Raw genomic sequence first — 17,361 nt, 5'->3', positions numbered from 1 at the left:
TATAGCAGTGATGAACGTGAAAAAAATCTTCACGGGTCTTAATATTCCAGCCCTGTCATGTGATACTGAGATACCATCTACTTTAGGTTGCTGTCAGTTGTGTATTTTTCTTATCTCCCCAATAGAATCTAAATTTCAGGAAGGAGGGTGCCCATCCATTTATACAGTACAGCACAGTGAGTTTCGCCTGGAGCCAGATTCTGCTGTTTGAAATTGTGCTTGAACTCTGACGGTTATTGTATTTGTGACCTTGGGCAAATGGCTTACCCTCTCTGGGCTTCAGTTTTGTTATCGGTTATCTAATGTTAGAATAAATAAGTAGTGTGTCAATATCCTGAGCCACCTTTCATATACTTAATTTCCTGGACCGTCAGACACAGAAGTCTGGCTATGACCAGGGGATACCGCGTGCCCAGCCACGGCTCAGTTTGAGTGCAAAGCCATCCTTGTCGGTACGACGGCTTTGAAAGTGCAAACACTTGATGATTTCATGGCATTTCCCCCATAGCAGTCCACGGCAGGAAGTAAAAAAGTGAAGACACGAATGAGCAATAGAACCAGCAAGCCCAAGTCCTACACGCTTAATGCAAGTGAGACCAGATGGAGACGACAAGCCAGGCTAAAGCATCGACTTTCTGCCCTTAGGCAGACATGTAAGGAAGTTCATTGTGAAGTGAAGAAACAGAAGCAAAAACACACGTGAATTCTGGAAAATATACCAAAGTTGTATTTTAAAGGCAAGAGGGGATTATTCTTTAACTTTTTGTTCTCGTTTTTTTGTTTGTTTGTTTGTTTTTGTTTTCTTTTTGGGGTTTTTTTTGGGGTTTTTTTTGGCAGTAGAGCACTTCCTGGCTGGATGCAGGCTACTGTGTGACTTTCGCACAAACGGGAGGGGGCCTGCCTATACAGTGCCCTGTGCAAGATCATAATAATTACTAACAGAGTCCAGTTGGATCTCAATTTTTCAGATACTGGGTGTAGCACAGTGCAAAGCAATTGCTGTCTCATTCACGGCAATATCCCACTTTTGATAAAATAGCTGTGAAACTTAAAAGAGACCCCAGAGAGATCCCCTGTCCCTCCCGCCATGTGAGGCTGCGATGACAAGAGGGTCATTCATGAACCAGGAAGTGGACCGACCAGACACCAAATCTGTCAATACGTTGACCTTGGACTTCCAGCCTCCGGAACTGTGAGAAATAAATTTTTGTTGTTTATAGGCCATGCTGTGAATGGTATTTTTGCGACAGCAGTCCAAAGACTGCTATGAGACAGTATATCCCACCAGTTTTACCAAAAAAGACTGTTCTTTCATATTTCTAGGGAATACTGAAGGGGCTAACAGGAAAATTAAGAGTGTTTGAAACAAAGCCCGTTAGCCAATCAAGTTGATTCTCCGCTTCTACCCCACTCACCTCTTGGTGTGTAATTCGAACTCCATTATAAAAAGACATAACAGTATTAGGTCCCACTGCTACCTTGGAAAACAGTCCTTCTCCAGCACTGGAAATGAGAGATTCAGCAACATAAACCCTAAATAGGAAAAACAGTCAAACGATGGTTCTTTCAGTTTGATATGTTACTTTTTATATCAACCATCAACATAGTATGGCTACTGAACCCAAAACATCAGTTCATAGTAATCCAGTGAGGAAAGAAGGAAGGAAGGAAGGAAGGAAGGAAGGAAGGAAGGAAGGGAGGAAGGAAGGAAGGAAGGAAGGAAAGTTAAGCCCTAACATTTGGCATTAGAAATTGAGGAACTGCTACTTATGTACCTTTTAAGAGTGATGTCTAGGGGGTGCCTTGGTGGTTCAGTCAGCTAAGCATCTGACTCTTGGTTTCAGCTTATGTTATGATCTCACAGTTCGAGGGCTCAAGCCCCACATAGGGCTCTGTGCTGACAGTGTGGAGCCTGCTTGGGATTCTGTCTCTTTGCCCCTCCCTGCTCACGCACTCTCTCTCTCTCAAAATAAATAAATAAAACTTAAAAAAAAAAGAGTGTTGTTTAAAATACGCTCTCAAATATGGGGAATATTATATATAGTTGACCCATGGGTGTAAACTATGCAGGTCCATTTATATGTGCAATTTTTTAAAATGTTTTTATTTATTTTTGAGACAGAGAGAGACAGAGAACGAACAGGGGAGGGGCAGAGTGAGAGGGAGACACAGAATCCGAAGCAGGCTCCAGGCTCTGAGCTGTCAGCACAGGGCCTGATGCAGGGCTAGAACTCATGAACCATGAGATCATGACCTGAGCCAAAGTCAGATGCTTAGCTGACTGAGCCACCCAGGTGCTCCTATATGTGGGATTTTTACAGTACAGTACTACAAATGTCTTTTCTCTTCCTCATGACTTTTTCTTTTCTTTTCTTTTCTTTTTTAAGGTTTTATTTTTAAGTAATTTCTCCACCCAACATGGGGTTCAAACTCATAACCTTGCGATCAAGAGTTGCACACTCTACCAACTGAGCCAGCAGGAGCGCCCCTTTATGACTTTCTTAGTAACATTTTCTTTCTTTCTTTCTTTCTTTCTTTCTTTCTTTCTTTCTTTCTTTTAATGTATTTACTTTTGGGAGAGAGAGAGAGACAAAGACAGAGTATGAGCAGGGGAGGGGCAGAGAGAGGAGACACAGAATCTGAAGCAGGCTGCAGGCTCTGAGCTGTCAGCACAGAGCCTGATGCGGGGCTCGAACCATGAGCTGAGATCATGACCTGAGCTGAAGTTGGTCACGTAACTGACTGAGCCACCCAGGCACCCCCTTCATAACATTTTGTTTTCTCTAGCTTACTAGAGAAATACTAAGTAAGTAATAGTAAGTAAATAGTAAGAAATACTAATATTTATTAAGAATATAGTATATAATACATATAACCTACAAAATATGTGTTCATCAACTGTTTATGTTATTGGTAAGGCTTCCTGTCAACAGTAGGCTATTAGTAGTGAAGTTTTTGGGGAATCAAAAATTATATGTGGATTTTCAGCTGTGTGCAGTGGGGGAGAGGGGAGGTGCCCCAACCCCTGTGTTGTTCAAGGCTTCACTGTATTCATAAGGCAACTCAACATTTGATAAGAGGTTTTTTTTACAAAGAAATTATGTTTTTAATGAGTGTTTTCACTGTCTTCCTGGACAAGTAAACATTTCCAAAGTAATTCAAGCTATGCCCATTTGTCAGGGCTAAATAGGAAGGAAAGGCTGTTTTAATTAAGCCCCAAGATGAATCTTTCACTTGAAACACTGACAGTTAGTAAACCATATTCAATATGCACTTCCCAACAAAAGGGTTTATAACATGTCCACTAACCATGGCCCAAGGGTCAAATCTGGCAGCTGCCCACTCTTGGAAATACAGTTTTATGGAACGTGGCCACGCCTATTTGCTGTCTCTTGTTGCTTTAGCGTTACAAAGGCAGAACTGAGTAGTTGCAGTAGGGACCTACAATATGGCTCTTTACAGAAAAAGTTTGCCAATCCCTGGTTTACAGGAAAACAGCACGCACTCATCATTATTGAACTGGATTGAATAAGAGAGTGCATGCCCCATGAACAACTAACATTCCAGTTCTTTGGGTGCTGTGATCTAATGACTCTGGTGGAAATGCTCATCTTTAATTTTTGTTCCGTGGGTCTTACGCTTATTTTATGGACTAGAGGACTAAATTATTGCTTCCAACTTTACTCCTTCCCTGTGGTAGAATTATACATCCTGCTACTTTGCCATGTGACCTTGTGGTGCCTCCTTCACGGTGGGTAGGCCATGTACCCCTGCCGGGACCATGCTGGGCTTGGCCGTATGCTCTACTTTGCTACTGGAACATGGGCAGGAGGACTGCATGCCAGGGCCCAGGTGTTAAGAGGATGACAAATATCTGTCAGTCTTCTGCGATTTCCATTCATCTCCACCAGAAGAAGATGCTTCAGGAGGCCACTGCTCCTTCAGCCTGCATCTTGGAATACAGACATGAGAAACCGACCTGAACCCAACTTGAAATCTGAAGTCCAGCCTCATCCAGCTGAGCCAAGTTGAGCCTGGTCAAAAGTGGCTGAACCTCAGCTAACCTACAGAATCATGAGTGTAACATGACATTTCTGCATTCATAAACCACTGTTAGGTTTTGAGGGTATCATTATACAGCATCATCACAACGAAAGTAACAAAAAAGATGGATACATAGGATTATCCCGCTTTTGTGTTTCCGGTAGGCAAGAGACAAGAGACCAAACCCTTCCCTTTGTAAATGGACCACAGCTTTGTATCAAGAAAGAGGCCTTTCATTCGTTGTGACATTGTGGTGGGAGCCCTGTCAGTTAAACCAAGGAAGTGGCCCATTTTTCAGATGGGACCAGAACAAAAAGTGAATGGGAGTCGTGCTTTTACAAGCCAGGCTAACAAAAGAGTGAGGCAAAGAGAAGGCCAACTGCAGATGGCACTCTTACTCAGGAGCAGGCCAGCTGCTAGGGGACAAGCGTCTCAGGGAGAATACCAGAGCAAGTCATACCAAGAACTGAGCACTGGAGTTTAGAGAAGATGAAATGGAATGAGACTTGACACTTGGGGAATGAGCTTATAGAATCGGAAGCTTGTCATTTATAAGCTGGAATGTCTTTATGCTTCTTATGTTGTCTTTCTTTCATGCCTGTTCTCCCTTAGTGAATAAAGAAATTGTCTTGTGTTCCAGATCCCCTCAGCTATGCTAAGTAAAGGAGGCATTCTGGTTCCTGCCTTGGCTAGACAGAGCTTTAAAGAAGGTGAAATGCTCTAGAGGCCGGCATGTGGCTTTCATTGCACCAGGGCCCTCAAAAAGGGGACATCTGGGTAGGGCATAGCTGGCTGCCTAGCCCAACAGCTGTCTATATGTAGAAGTTGCATTCTGGGACTGACACATGGCTGTTCTGTGCTTTATGGGTGGAGAAACTCTCTCACAGGGACAGAGTCTATATGAGCATAAAAACACTCTTCATCACAATATATGAACTTTTTTTCAGAGAGCCACAAAGAAGGATTAGTTCCCCCACTAGGGCTATTTAACCTCTTATAAACAGGGCTATTAAAACCACAAGGAAAAAAAATTACCTCTCTGATTCATATGGATCTGGAAGAAGAGCATTGGTAGAAATGCAAGATGAAGTCGATTTATCAAAGTGGTACACCGAACCTGAAAAGCAAACGAAAATCTCAATCCAGGGATTACAGAGTTAGGGAAGAACTTTTACAGCATCTCTCTGTATTCATGGGACAGAATGAGTTAAATAATGAAAAGTGTTATTCAAGTTATAGCACTTGGTGGAGAGGATGTGGAGAAACGGGAACCCTCTTGCACTGTTGGTGGGAATGCAAACCGGTGCAGCCGCTCTGGAAAACAGTGTGGAGGTTCCTCAAAAAATTAAAAATAGATCTACCCTATGACCCAGCAATAGCACTGCTAGGAATTTACCCAAGGGATACAGGAGTGCTGATGCATAGGGGCATTTGTACCCCAATGTTTACAGCAGCACTTTCAACAATAGCCAAATTATGGAAAGAGCCTAAATGTCCACCAACTGACAAACAGATAAAGATGTGGTTTATATATACAATGGAATACTACTTGGCAATGAGAAAGAATGAAATCTGGCCATTTGTAGCAACGTGGATGGAACTGGAGGGTATTATGCCAAGTGAAATAAGTCAGGCAGAGAAAGACAGATACCCTATGTTTTCACTCATATGTGGATCCTGAGAAACTTAACAGAAGACCGGGGGGAGGGGAAGGGGGGAAAAAGTTACAGAAAAGGAGGCAAACCGTAAGAGACTCTTAAATACTGAGAACAAACTGAGGGTTGATGGGGGATGGGGGAGAGGGGAAAGTGGGTGATGGGCACGGAGGAGGGCACTGGGTGTTGTATGGAAGCCAATTTGACGATAAATTATATATATATATATATATACACGTGTATATATATATACACACACACATATATATACGTATGTACATATACGTATATGTGTGTGTGTGTGTGTGTGTGTGTGTGTGTGTGTGTATAAAAGTCATAGTACCTGGAATAAATTCTTCAATATAATTAAAAAAATTTTTTAAGTTTATTTATTTTGAGAGAGCGAGAGAGTGAGCAAGCAGGGGAGGGCACAGAGAGAGGGAGAGACAGAATCCCAAGCAGGCTCCATACCGTCACCACAGAGCCCGACAGGGGGCTCAAACTCCCAAATTGTGAGATCATGACCTGAGCTGAAGTTGAATACTTAACCAACTGAGTCACCCAGGCGCCCCCAAATTCTCTAATATAAATGAATGGCTTTTAGATTTGCTTTTGAGTTGCATTTTTAGGTCTTAATGAACAGCCATCGTATGTATTTCTTAAAATCCCATTTTTGCTTTTGAATTGTCTTTATTCAAATGGTTTAAAAAATGCTTGTGCAATTAAAATTTTTAATCAAGAAAATGCTTTGTCATGAAATTCTGAGATCTCTCTGGGCAGATCAGGTTGAGTGATGGTTTTAAAATTTTCTCGTGGTTTTCTTCCCAGTAGACACAGTCTGTAGACTCCAACCACCCAGCCCTGGCAATTGTCTCCTTCACTAAAAATAAACATCCAGCCTCACCAGAATTAAGAACAGAACTGCTTTTGATAAAGCAAAAACACAGTCATCTTATTCCTATTAAGGTTGTTCAGAAGCAAGTCAGTAATTTATTCCAGAAACTAAGGTACACAACTGTCCTAGATTTAACACTGGTTCTCCGCAATGGACCAACCTCAGAGAGCCTTCCCAGAGCACACTGAAGACATCCGAGACTCTACTGCACAGTAAGTAAAGAAGCACATTTCAGAACCGATGGGCTTAGTCCTGTAAAGTAAATTCTTTTAGGCACTAAGACATCACAAATAGTCCCATTAAGCAATTCCTTGGTGGTTACCAGTGGTTACTAGGTCCTCTTTCAGTTTTGTTTTGTTTTGTACAATCACAAAATCCAAAATCAATGTCTCAAACTAAAAGTTAAAAAGCAATCAGGATCAGTCAAGGTCTAGCTAGGAAACAGACCATTTGAGTATTTCAAAGAGAGAATTTCACTCAGGGAACTGGTTATACAGAGCACCGAAGAACTGAGAAGCCAAACGGGCAGGTAAGGAGCCCAGAAACTGGCAAGAACTGGAAGCCATACAGCCCTAAGCCAGAGGGACAAAGGCGGAGAGGGTGTGCCTGGGGTTCTAGAGTTGGATTGATGCAGGACCTTCCTGTTGGGAGATGGAATCAGGAGACAGGCCACTGCTGGAGACACTGCTGGACACAGAGAGATCTTCTCCCCGATTCCTTTCCTCTCCATGCCCTTGGCCAGTGCCTCCCGATGGCCAAACCCAGAGAGAAGCCAATGCACATGACCCTAGGAAACGTAGCCTGCCAGCGGCAGAAGCCCCCTGCAATGAAAGCAGGACATGTGGACAAGAATTGCATCTGGGAGCGAACTGGTAATGGACCAACGCACAATCCATTAAAGGAAGTTAGTTTAAAAAGAAACAACCCACACAATTCAACCAAACTTTTCTGTGAAATACATGTTGTATTGCACAGAAAATCTATGAACCTCCACCTCCCTTCTTTACACTAAACCTTTCATCCCAAACGTACAGAGTGCCAACTACATGTAAAGCACTGTGTTAGGGACCGTGCAGGTGCAAAGAGGAGAAACACCTCCAGCTGCTCTTCAAGGAGCCGATGCTGTCTTTTCCAGCTTAATGTCCCTTCCTGTTTTTCCTAGATCTGCTCCAGGCAAACGGAGCACAATCTTTAGTTTTACTCCTCTCCTCTATAGTTTATACTATGTCCTTTGACCAGAATTCATTCATTCACTTGACAGTCACTAATTCTACGAGGTGAGCCAAGCCTTAAAGACAGAATGGGAATTAACAGAGAAAGGAGTTCCTTTGTCGAGAGGTGAAGAGACAAGGCAAGAAGAAAATCCCGCCTGAGGCATAACGAAGAAATCAGCGCATGGTAAGTGGAGAACTAGAAGCAATTTATGGGGAGCCCCTGGGTGGCTCAGTCAGTTGAGTGGCTGACTATTGATTTCAGCTCAGGTCATGATCCCAGGGTCGTGGAATTGAGCCCTGCTCTGGGCACCGGGCTTGCTTAAGATTCTCTCTCTCCCTCTGCCCCTCTCTGACATGTGCTCTAAGTAAATAAAGATAGAAGCAGTTTGTGGTTACAAAAGCATAAAGAGAAAGGGTGTGGTGGGAGAGGTCGGTGGGGGGGGGGGGGGAGGGAGGTAGGTTGGGAGTACTTTGTGTGAGGTGTTTGCATTACGTTTTCCTCCTCCCCATGGTGGACCAAATGGCAGCATGGCCCTGTCAGACCTCATCTGTAGGTTAGTCCGCAGCTCACTGACAGTAACGAGAGGGGCTGGGGGAGTGCGGTGGGGAGAGGTGCAGAACACTGAAGACCTGTGTCCTGTCAGTCACCCAAAGCAGCCATGCTTCTTGACCTTTGTGAAACTCAAATTGCTCAATGTATCCTTAAATTAACAGGCCTGCCAGAATCTCACCAGTTATGCCCCTCCTCCCGACCTTTACTGTGGCCTTATAATGAAAAGGGTGTTCATCATTTACAACCAGGAGTTCTAAAAAAAAAAAAAAAATACCCTTTGAGAACTATTACCCTCACTTCCCAAAATCTGCTTCTTACTTATACTAAGAAGAAGGTAATAATAACAATAACTTTCATTGTGGTGTTTTTACAGTCGCTGCCAGCACCTGTCTTTTATAATGAAGAAACGGTTTCCGAAGGGATAAAGAACTTGCCCGAGACCACACTGTGGCAAATGCTGAAGCTGAAACTTAAATGAGGTGACTCCAAAGTTCAAGGCTCTTGCCACTAAAACACGCTGCCACCTGTGAAGTTTTAAAATTGGCATCACCATTTGGGGATCCTCCCCTGGCCCAGGTCCCTTCATTTCTAAAGACTGTGGCACTGTCTCCTTTCAGAACACATGTGAAGAGCACAGATATGAGAATCTGAAGTGCAAAGATTACCGTTTCACTTAAAATGAAAACAACTTCATTTGGGGAGGATTGAAAATTTATAGAAAAGTTGCAAAAATAGCACAGAGATTCCCCAATATCCCTCATGGTTTCTCCCAATGTTAACTTCTTCTACTTCTTCTTTTTTAATGTTTATGTATTTATTTTGAGAGAGAGAGAGAGAGAGGCAAAGAGAGGGGAGAAAAACAGAATTCCAAGCAGGCTCCACTCCATCAGAGCGGAGCCTGACTTGGGCTCGAACTCACGAACCGTGAGATCATGACCTGAGCCAAAATCAAGAGTCAGTCACTGAATCCACTGAGCCACCCAGGCGCCCATCTCATAATGTTAACTTCTTATGTCGCATGGTATGATTGTCAAAATGAAGAAACCAACATAGCTATTGTTGGTTTACTATTACTATTAACTAAACTTCAGACTTTATTCAGATTTCACCAGTTTTTCCACTAATGCCCTCTTTCTCTTCCAGGATCCAACCCAGAATCCCACATCACATTTAAGCTGCCTCAATTTTTAACTTAAAAAAAATAAAAACTGAGACATTTAAAACAATTCAAGTTATAAATGCTAGATTTCCCATTTTTGGACATTCTCCTCTGGAGATTCTCCTTCAGATCACAAATAGCTAAGTATTATTTAGGAATGTGAGTGCCTAGATTTATTATCTTTTTTACTTTTTTCTTCTTAGAACCTAACTTAGATTGGAAATACACACATATATTGTTTTCAAGGAATCAGACCAATATAAACAGCTTCTTTTTTTGTTTTTTTCCCCCAGACTTTCTACAATAAATAATTTTATACGCAGAAAAAAACATTTAGTATGCCGTATTGTACTTCTATATGGAAATGGGGGGAGGGCACATGGGTGGCTCAGTCAGTTAAGCGCCCGACTCTTGATTCTGGCTCAGGTCATGGTCTCACAGTTGCGAGATGGAACCCTGCCTACGGCTCTGCAATGGATGTGGAGCCTGCTTAGGATTCTCTGTCTCTCTCTCTCTCTGCCCCTCCCCTGCTCAAGCTCTCTCTCTCTCAAAAAAATAAACAAACAAAAAAATAAATAAATAAAATGAAAATAAAAATAAAATTAAAAAAACTAAAAGGAAATAGGATTTTTTTCTAATATGATTCCACTGGGCTCACTCATGTGTCCAGTATGTGTCCTGTGAAGATGCCACTATGCATTTATCCTTTCCAATCAGAGCTCGGGCTGAATCAGCTTTACAATCTGTACAACCTGGAGATCTACCTAATTTGATTCTTTAATATCATTGAACTGTATTTCAGTTTCTTCTGAGATATACTAATCTTTTGAAATTCATGGAATTACTGCCATCATTTCTTCAATTCTTCCCTGTATTATTATATAGCTATATTCTTGTCATGTGACTTTTAGCATCTGCTACTGAAATACATATTTCCCCGTCTCATTGATGTTTGGCTTGACTATGTGATTTGCTTTGACCAATGAAAAGTGGGTGAAATTATGTCAATTCCAAGCCAAGCTTTCAGAGGCAGCATAGGTGTCTGCTCATGCTCTGACTTCTTGTGACCCACTTGGGAAAATCTTGACCCAGGCCACCAACATCCCTTCAGATGGCCCCAGAATTAAGACCGGTAAGACACAATACAATAAGAAGCCTCAAGTCCAGCCATGCCCAGCCCAGCCCACCCCAGACCAGCTGGAGTACAGCTTATCACCTGTATTTGAGATGTTAAGGTGTTTGTTATGCAGCAAAGCTGACTAATGCATGATTAAAGTGGACTAGACAAGGAAATTAACTTCTCTCAATTATGCCCTAACAACCTGCTTTGGAATTAGAGCATGCTTCTGAAGCAGATCCAACTTACTTCCAGGCATCAGTTCAAAGTGAGGCCTTCCTTCTTCAGTGGACATAAGGGTAGCCAGCTTTCCCTCTATCATCTCTCCATCGATGAATTTTCCATAAAGTGCGGTCCTCTCGTCAGGGTACACATACGCTATCTTCTCGCCTGTCATCTCCCCGTCTTCATTTACTTCTCCCACAAGGCTGCCTCCATCCTGATGGGAGAAGCCAAAAGCCAGAAAATATTATATATAGTATTTATCCACACGGCACGACTTCAAGAAATTTTTCTTGTGCACTCCCTTCATGGATAGCAGTAACGTAACAGCTTAAGAACTCAGAGAAAAACCTGATGCATACTTACTTTCTCATCCAACCCCATACAAATAAAACGGCTAGAGGTTATATGCAGAGAAGCACAGAAAGTCTGATTTAGGGAGTCAGAGACCAAGCTGCACTTTGCAGTGGTCACAAGTTACTGACACTCTCTCTTGGCTTGTTTTTGAAGAAGAACATACGTTGTATTTGTAATATTAGTTACAAACATTTAAAGGAAATGTAACAGTAAGTGTTACTTTGGGCCGATACCAAATGTGATGAGGAACTGTGGCAAGATGGTTTTACTCACTATTCATACCATTTCACTTCTCTATGTGGCATTTTGGATTTCTGGTCCATTAAAAAAATCTTTAGTTCAGATTTGTTTAAGAATTAATTTAGTGTACATGAGTAAAGAGAGTTGTCTGCAGTTTCTTTTTTTAAATGTTTACTTTTGAGAGGGAAAGAGAGAGAGTGTGAGTGGGGGAGGGGCAGAGAGCCATGGGGACAGAGGATCTGAAAAGCAGGCTCCAGGCTCGGTGCTGACTGACAGCAGGGAGCCTGACGTGGGGCGTGAACCCATGAACTGTGAGATCATGACCTGAAGTCAGATGCTTAACCGACCCACTGAGCCACCCAGGTGCCCCTGCATTTTCTAACAGACAAAAAAAGGACTTCTGGACACTGCCTTTCTAAGAATCCTATACCACCACTTTTTATGGCATTAGAAGGAAAAGTGAAAAAAAAAAATCAACTGAATTCTATTCCCTCCCCCACCACCACTTTCTTCCCACTTTTCTTTATTTACTGTTCCCTTCTGCCTCCTTCCAGGAGAGAAGCCAGCTGTGCTTCCTGTTTAACTGTCACTTGCTTTCATTCCTAAAGGTCATTAAATACTTCAGAGCAGAGGCTATCATACAATTCTGTAGCCTGGTAAACGCTAGGGACAGAGTAGGTGACCCACAAATACTTTTTGAATTGAACTGGGATACCAAAAAATAATCTAATAACTAATCAAAAAATAACTGAATCTAGACTACAAGAAATGTTTCCTTTTTTACTGCCCATGCGGAAGGTCTTTACGGTATAACTTTGAAAATCTGGGACCTCTTTGGGTTTGATGTAACAAGAGTAGTGCCATGACATATTCTAAACGCTTGGTTACTTCTCCAACTCAAAGGTTCTAGAAACAGCTACTCAAAGACAGTAGTACAGGATGACTTCTGAGCGATCCCAACGGCTGCTTACAGAGAGACAGCAGGAATAAATAGCATCAGGTACGTGATTTCTATAGTTCTCCATAGTCTGATTGCTCTTTGGAGAAAAGACTTTATAAATTTAAAAACGAATCACAGCACTTTCATAAAAAGAAAAATACTTGGCAGCATTTTTCATGGACAGAAAGCGCATTAGAGCTATATTATTGCTCTTTCTCCTCCCAGAGTTAATTCTTAATAACCCAGCATAAACGGGGATGATACTTCCTGCAAGATCTGCCTTCAGGCTTTCAGGGGTGATTACTGAGCAGAACGGTGTTAGGGCGTTTCTGCTTCTCATATGCTGTAACTAATGTAAGCCAACGTTACCAGTTATTTGTACAGAATTCTGTCTTTCTAGGGTCTCAGATTTTTCTCCCTTAATACTCTAAACTTCTGGTTTGGGGGTGGTGGTGGTGAATTTCTCTGTCTAGTATGATAAAGCAGAGGTTCTTTTATTTCCAACAGGACGTAAACACTTTTAACTGAAAATGACGTCACTGTTCCAAGGTAAAATTCTGAAAGAAATAAGCTGTCCTGAGAGTAAGCTTATAAATACTCTAAGGGGAGCCATTCTTTTTTCCTCCCCTTGTTTCTGCTTTGACCCCATATCACAAAACAGGTGTCTGCCTGCTGTGTCAGGGAGTGCTGGGGAGGAAGCTGCTGCCTTCTCTCCTTTGCTAGGAGGCTCCCCTTCAGGGAGAAGGAATCACTCATTTGAGCAGCGAGAAGGCGGGGTCTGACAGCCACCGCCACCCATCTATTAGGTGGAGGTGACAGGGCAAAGCCTGCTGCCCCCAGAGGTCCTGTCCTGGAAGCTGTCCGTGCCCTCAGGCTGCACCTGCACCCCTCTCTATTCCTGCCCTTTCCTTGGGGAAGCTCCCCCGGGCAGGCCCTCCTTCCCTGGGGAGACCCGTGACTTCCCAGAGCTCTATCTGCAGCTGGTCCAACTGTTCCGTTCAGAGGGAGAAGGAATTGAAGTGCATTCTGACTTTGGGTCCACAGCACGTCTCTGACCCAACACGGTCATAATAAAACCGACCTTTTGATCTCTGACACCTAGGTCTATTTCTTAGTGGATTCTGAATTCAGAGAGAAGAGGGATGTCATTAGCCCTCTCCACTGCCAACAGATACCGTATATAAAGCAAGTGTTATCCCAGGTTAATTTTGAAAGCTTATAACTCCCCAGTGCTTCTTTCCTAAGGCAGAGTGTTCTCTGGGTATTTAATAAGATAATAATTAATACAGCAGGCTGATTCATACAAAAGGTGATCTCCTCTAGAGACTTTAATTGATCCTAGTCACAAGTAAGATGACAAGTAGGAGGAGGATCTGGTAATCCCTATTTTGCCTCTTCCCTATACCCAACTGCACGCACAGAGTTCCGCTTTCCCTGACTCCATGATTTACTGTCGCATCGGCAGATCCCCAGCGCCAGGCGGCAAGATGCTCAATCGGCCTACTCCTGAAACAACAAAACTCTCTGTCTTCCTAAGCTGGTTAAGACCCTGCACCACTTCCCTCTTCCTGCTTGCCCTGTAGGCAGTGACTGAAAGGACTTTTGATCTATTGCAGAGCCTACTAAGAAGATAGGTTAAACGTCTGGGCAATTATTTAAAAGATCTTTTGTGGTACTCTTTCCTTCTGCCCTGCTCCTAGAGTAGAACTTTTAAAAAAATATTTTACTTATTTATTTATTTTTAAAGTTTATTTGTTGATTTTGAGAGAGAGACAGCGAGGGAGGGGCAGAGACAGGGGGAGAGAGAGAATCCCAAGCAGGCTCCGCGCTGTCAGCACAGAGCCTGACGGGACTAAATGCCACAAACCGCAAGATCATGACCTGAACTGACATCAAGAGTCAGACGCTCAATCGACTGAGCCTCCCAGTCGCCCCTTTAAAATTTTATTTTTAAAAAATTGTTTTTTAATTTTTATTTAATTTTTTTGAGAGAGAGAGACAGAGACAGAGACAGAGCACGAACGGGGAGGGGCATAGAGAGAGAGGGAGACCTAGAATCCGAAGCAGGCTCCAGGCTCTGAGCTGTCAGCACAGAGCCTGGCACAGGGCTTGAACCCTCACACTGAGATCATGACCTGAGCCGAAGTCGACCACTTAACGGACTGAGCCACCCAGGCGTCCCACCTAATGTGGGGCTCAAATTTACAACCCTGAGATCAAAAGTCATACACTCCACCAACTGAGCCAGCCAGGCACCCCGAGTATAACTTATTTTTAAAGAACAATAATGTGTAAGTAGATTTAGCTGGGAGCTATTTTTCTTGTTATACCTGTAATAGATCTTTTTTTTTTTTCTTTTTAATCATAAGAAGATAGGTCTCAGAGTAAGAAAAATTGTATTTTGACTTAAGCTCTGGACAAAATTAAATATTATGATGATGATGATGATGATGATGATGATGATGATGTTAAGTAAGCTCTTTGCCCAACATGGGGCTTGAACTCATGATCCCAAGATCAAGAGTCACATGCTCTACTCACTGAACCAGTCAGGTGCCCTGGACAAAATAAAATTTCAGATAAAATATTTTCTAAGGTCTATTTTCTGACACATTTTCTGGAAATTAACTAATAACAGATGGGATATTTGAAATGCAAACAACAATTAGAGCACTAATTCCCAACCCAATGAGTTTTGCCACATCTTTTTGCTCCAGTAAACCCTAGAAATATTGGGAAATATTACCACGTACTCAAAGGCAAGTTAACTTTAATCACCTTAATTTAAACAACATAAGCCATAAGTCACTTATAAAGTAGGGAGTAGGGTTGTACAATCAAGTAATAACAGTGCGGTAAGTCCCAAAAGATGGGAGATTGCTGGATCAGTCTCCTGTATGAGAACCAGAATGAAGTGCAACAATGAAATATTCCATCTCTTTCTGTATATCAGAAGACTATTTTTAATAAGCATGCATTTTTTTTTGGTCTTTATTAGTGGTACAATAAAGCCACTTTGTCCCGATTGATTTGTTTGAATCACGACTATTCTTTCCTTTCCAAAACACCACTGAAGAGGAACGAATAGTAGTTGCTAAGATCAACAATCTAAGTGGACAGTGAGTAACAGTGAGGGGCACACCTTGTAAGCTGGTGGCTTCAGCTCCCGTGAGTCTCAAATTTCACAGATTGATATTTTCTAACATAGAGAGTACATGTTACTCCTCATTGTGAGGAGTCAAAGCATCGGCTTGAAACATGTTACATTCCAGCAAAATGAACAGTCACCAGGCTTACTGGGTAGTATATCCAGCAGACTCCATGCCGAATGTTATCTTTGTATTGCCCCTTGAAGATCAGTCTCCCATCCGTGTCGTACTCCTGGGCGGGACCATTCAACTCTCCGTCTACATACGTGCCCTGGAGAACGCCTCCGTCCTCGTAAGTGTACACGCCCTGGCCCTGTAGGGCATCGTCCACATAATATCCCTCCAGGGTGCTGTGAGAGAAGGGAGAACAAAAGGGAATGGTCAGATCATGACTGTGCTCTCTGAAAAGAAAGGACCACATGAAAGGCACTGCATGCCCAGCTCTGGTTTGATGCTGACCTGTATTCAGCCCATCTCCTGAATTCCCTAGATCGCTGGGAAAAACACTCCCGAGATACAGGTAGCATTAGAGACAGAGAGAGATCTACTTCTTAACTTCCTGGTTCCTATTAATCCTTTTTCTCTGCTTGCAGAAATAGAGAAGAACAAAGGTACAGGTGGAAGCTGAGAACAAGCTTCATCTGAATACGTTTCAGGGCTAAGATGCCGACCCATACCGGGCAATAGAAATGGTGGCATATCACACATAAACCATTGATGCTTAACTCCCTCAAGAGGGGTCCAGACCTCACTGGTAGTTCTCAAGCTCTTTTAGATTGCTTGTACATGTAAGTATCTAATAATACGAAAGTGGTTTAGAATGTAAATGTCTATGTGTTTGTTTAAGTCATTAAATGTATTACTTATGGGTGACAATCATAATTGGTAGCCAATCAAAGAACCCCTTCCATTTCTTTGGGTGATATATGGGAATTTACTTAAGTAAATGCATGCGTGTGTGCGTGTGCATGTGTGCGTGTGCATGTGTGTGTGCGCCTGATCAGGGCAAATGGGGGCAAGTGAGGAAGACTGCAGGCTGAGCCTTGCTAATATCATTAGTAGCCCGACAGTGTCGAGACCCATACTTCTAGAACAGAAGCAAGCTCACGGGGGTGCTCATGGTGATATTACAATAACTTCTCCATCACTCCTCATAAAACACTTTTGGAATTTCAGTATGTTTTCAGCCTCTCAAAGGTCATTATGCAAGGAAACTAACTTCACCAAAAACTCCCTTTATGTACAGCAATTTGGAATAAGGGAAAGACCAGCTCAAATAAGTTTTAAAATTTAAAATGTAAGATGTTTACTAGCAACAAAGACAGTTTGTTTTAGTACCTGCAGATAGTGTTCATTCACCAATTCAACCAACAACCATTTATAGGGTGCCTTCTAAGTAGCGAGCATTGTGGGAGGTTCTAGAGAGCATGATGAACAAAATAAACAAACAGGAGAGGCCGGCAGGCACACACTGTGTAGTGGGGACAGATGGGACGCAAAGGTGCCGTGAGGACTAAGGTGGTCGCACCTGACTGTGCCTGGTAAGGTCTTGTCTTGCTTACTGAATGACAGAGTGAGCTGTAATTATTAAATGAAAAGCACAGTCTAAACAACACAGTAGCCCCTGATCGCACTGTAATTACACTATCAGTAGTCTCCCGAGGAGATAAATAGTTCTCTTTCAGTTTTGTTTGTACTACCAGTGATAAACAGGCAGAGTAAATTCATGAAGAGAATGAAGTGCACTTTAGCATAGCCCTTGCATAAGTAATCACAATTCTGTATCAGTGAGGTTGGAACTAATGAGATTCGACCG

At 42.5% G+C, this 17,361-nt stretch overlaps 1 protein-coding gene across 2 annotated transcripts in view; it reads right to left on the bottom strand.

Annotated features, from left to right (window-relative positions):
* The window catches only part of SETD7 (SET domain containing 7, histone lysine methyltransferase), a 51,322-nt gene that overhangs the window by 13,405 nt on the left and 20,556 nt on the right, over positions 1-17,361 (bottom strand). For both annotated transcript variants that reach the window (XM_043603953.1, XM_043603949.1), the window contains exons 4-7: positions 15,694-15,895; positions 10,887-11,076; positions 5,080-5,161; positions 1,416-1,533 (exon numbers count right to left, since the gene is read on the bottom strand). In XM_043603953.1, the coding sequence (XP_043459888.1) occupies positions 1,416-1,533; positions 5,080-5,161; positions 10,887-11,076; positions 15,694-15,895 (592 nt within the window). The remainder of the gene's footprint in view (positions 1-1,415; positions 1,534-5,079; positions 5,162-10,886; positions 11,077-15,693; positions 15,896-17,361) is intronic.

This window comes from Prionailurus bengalensis, chromosome B1 (assembly GCF_016509475.1).
Source record: "Prionailurus bengalensis isolate Pbe53 chromosome B1, Fcat_Pben_1.1_paternal_pri, whole genome shotgun sequence".
Taxonomy (NCBI): Eukaryota; Metazoa; Chordata; class Mammalia; order Carnivora; family Felidae; genus Prionailurus; species Prionailurus bengalensis.
Note: the sequence above shows the minus strand (reverse complement) of the source record. Positions and strands in the feature narration are given on the sequence as shown.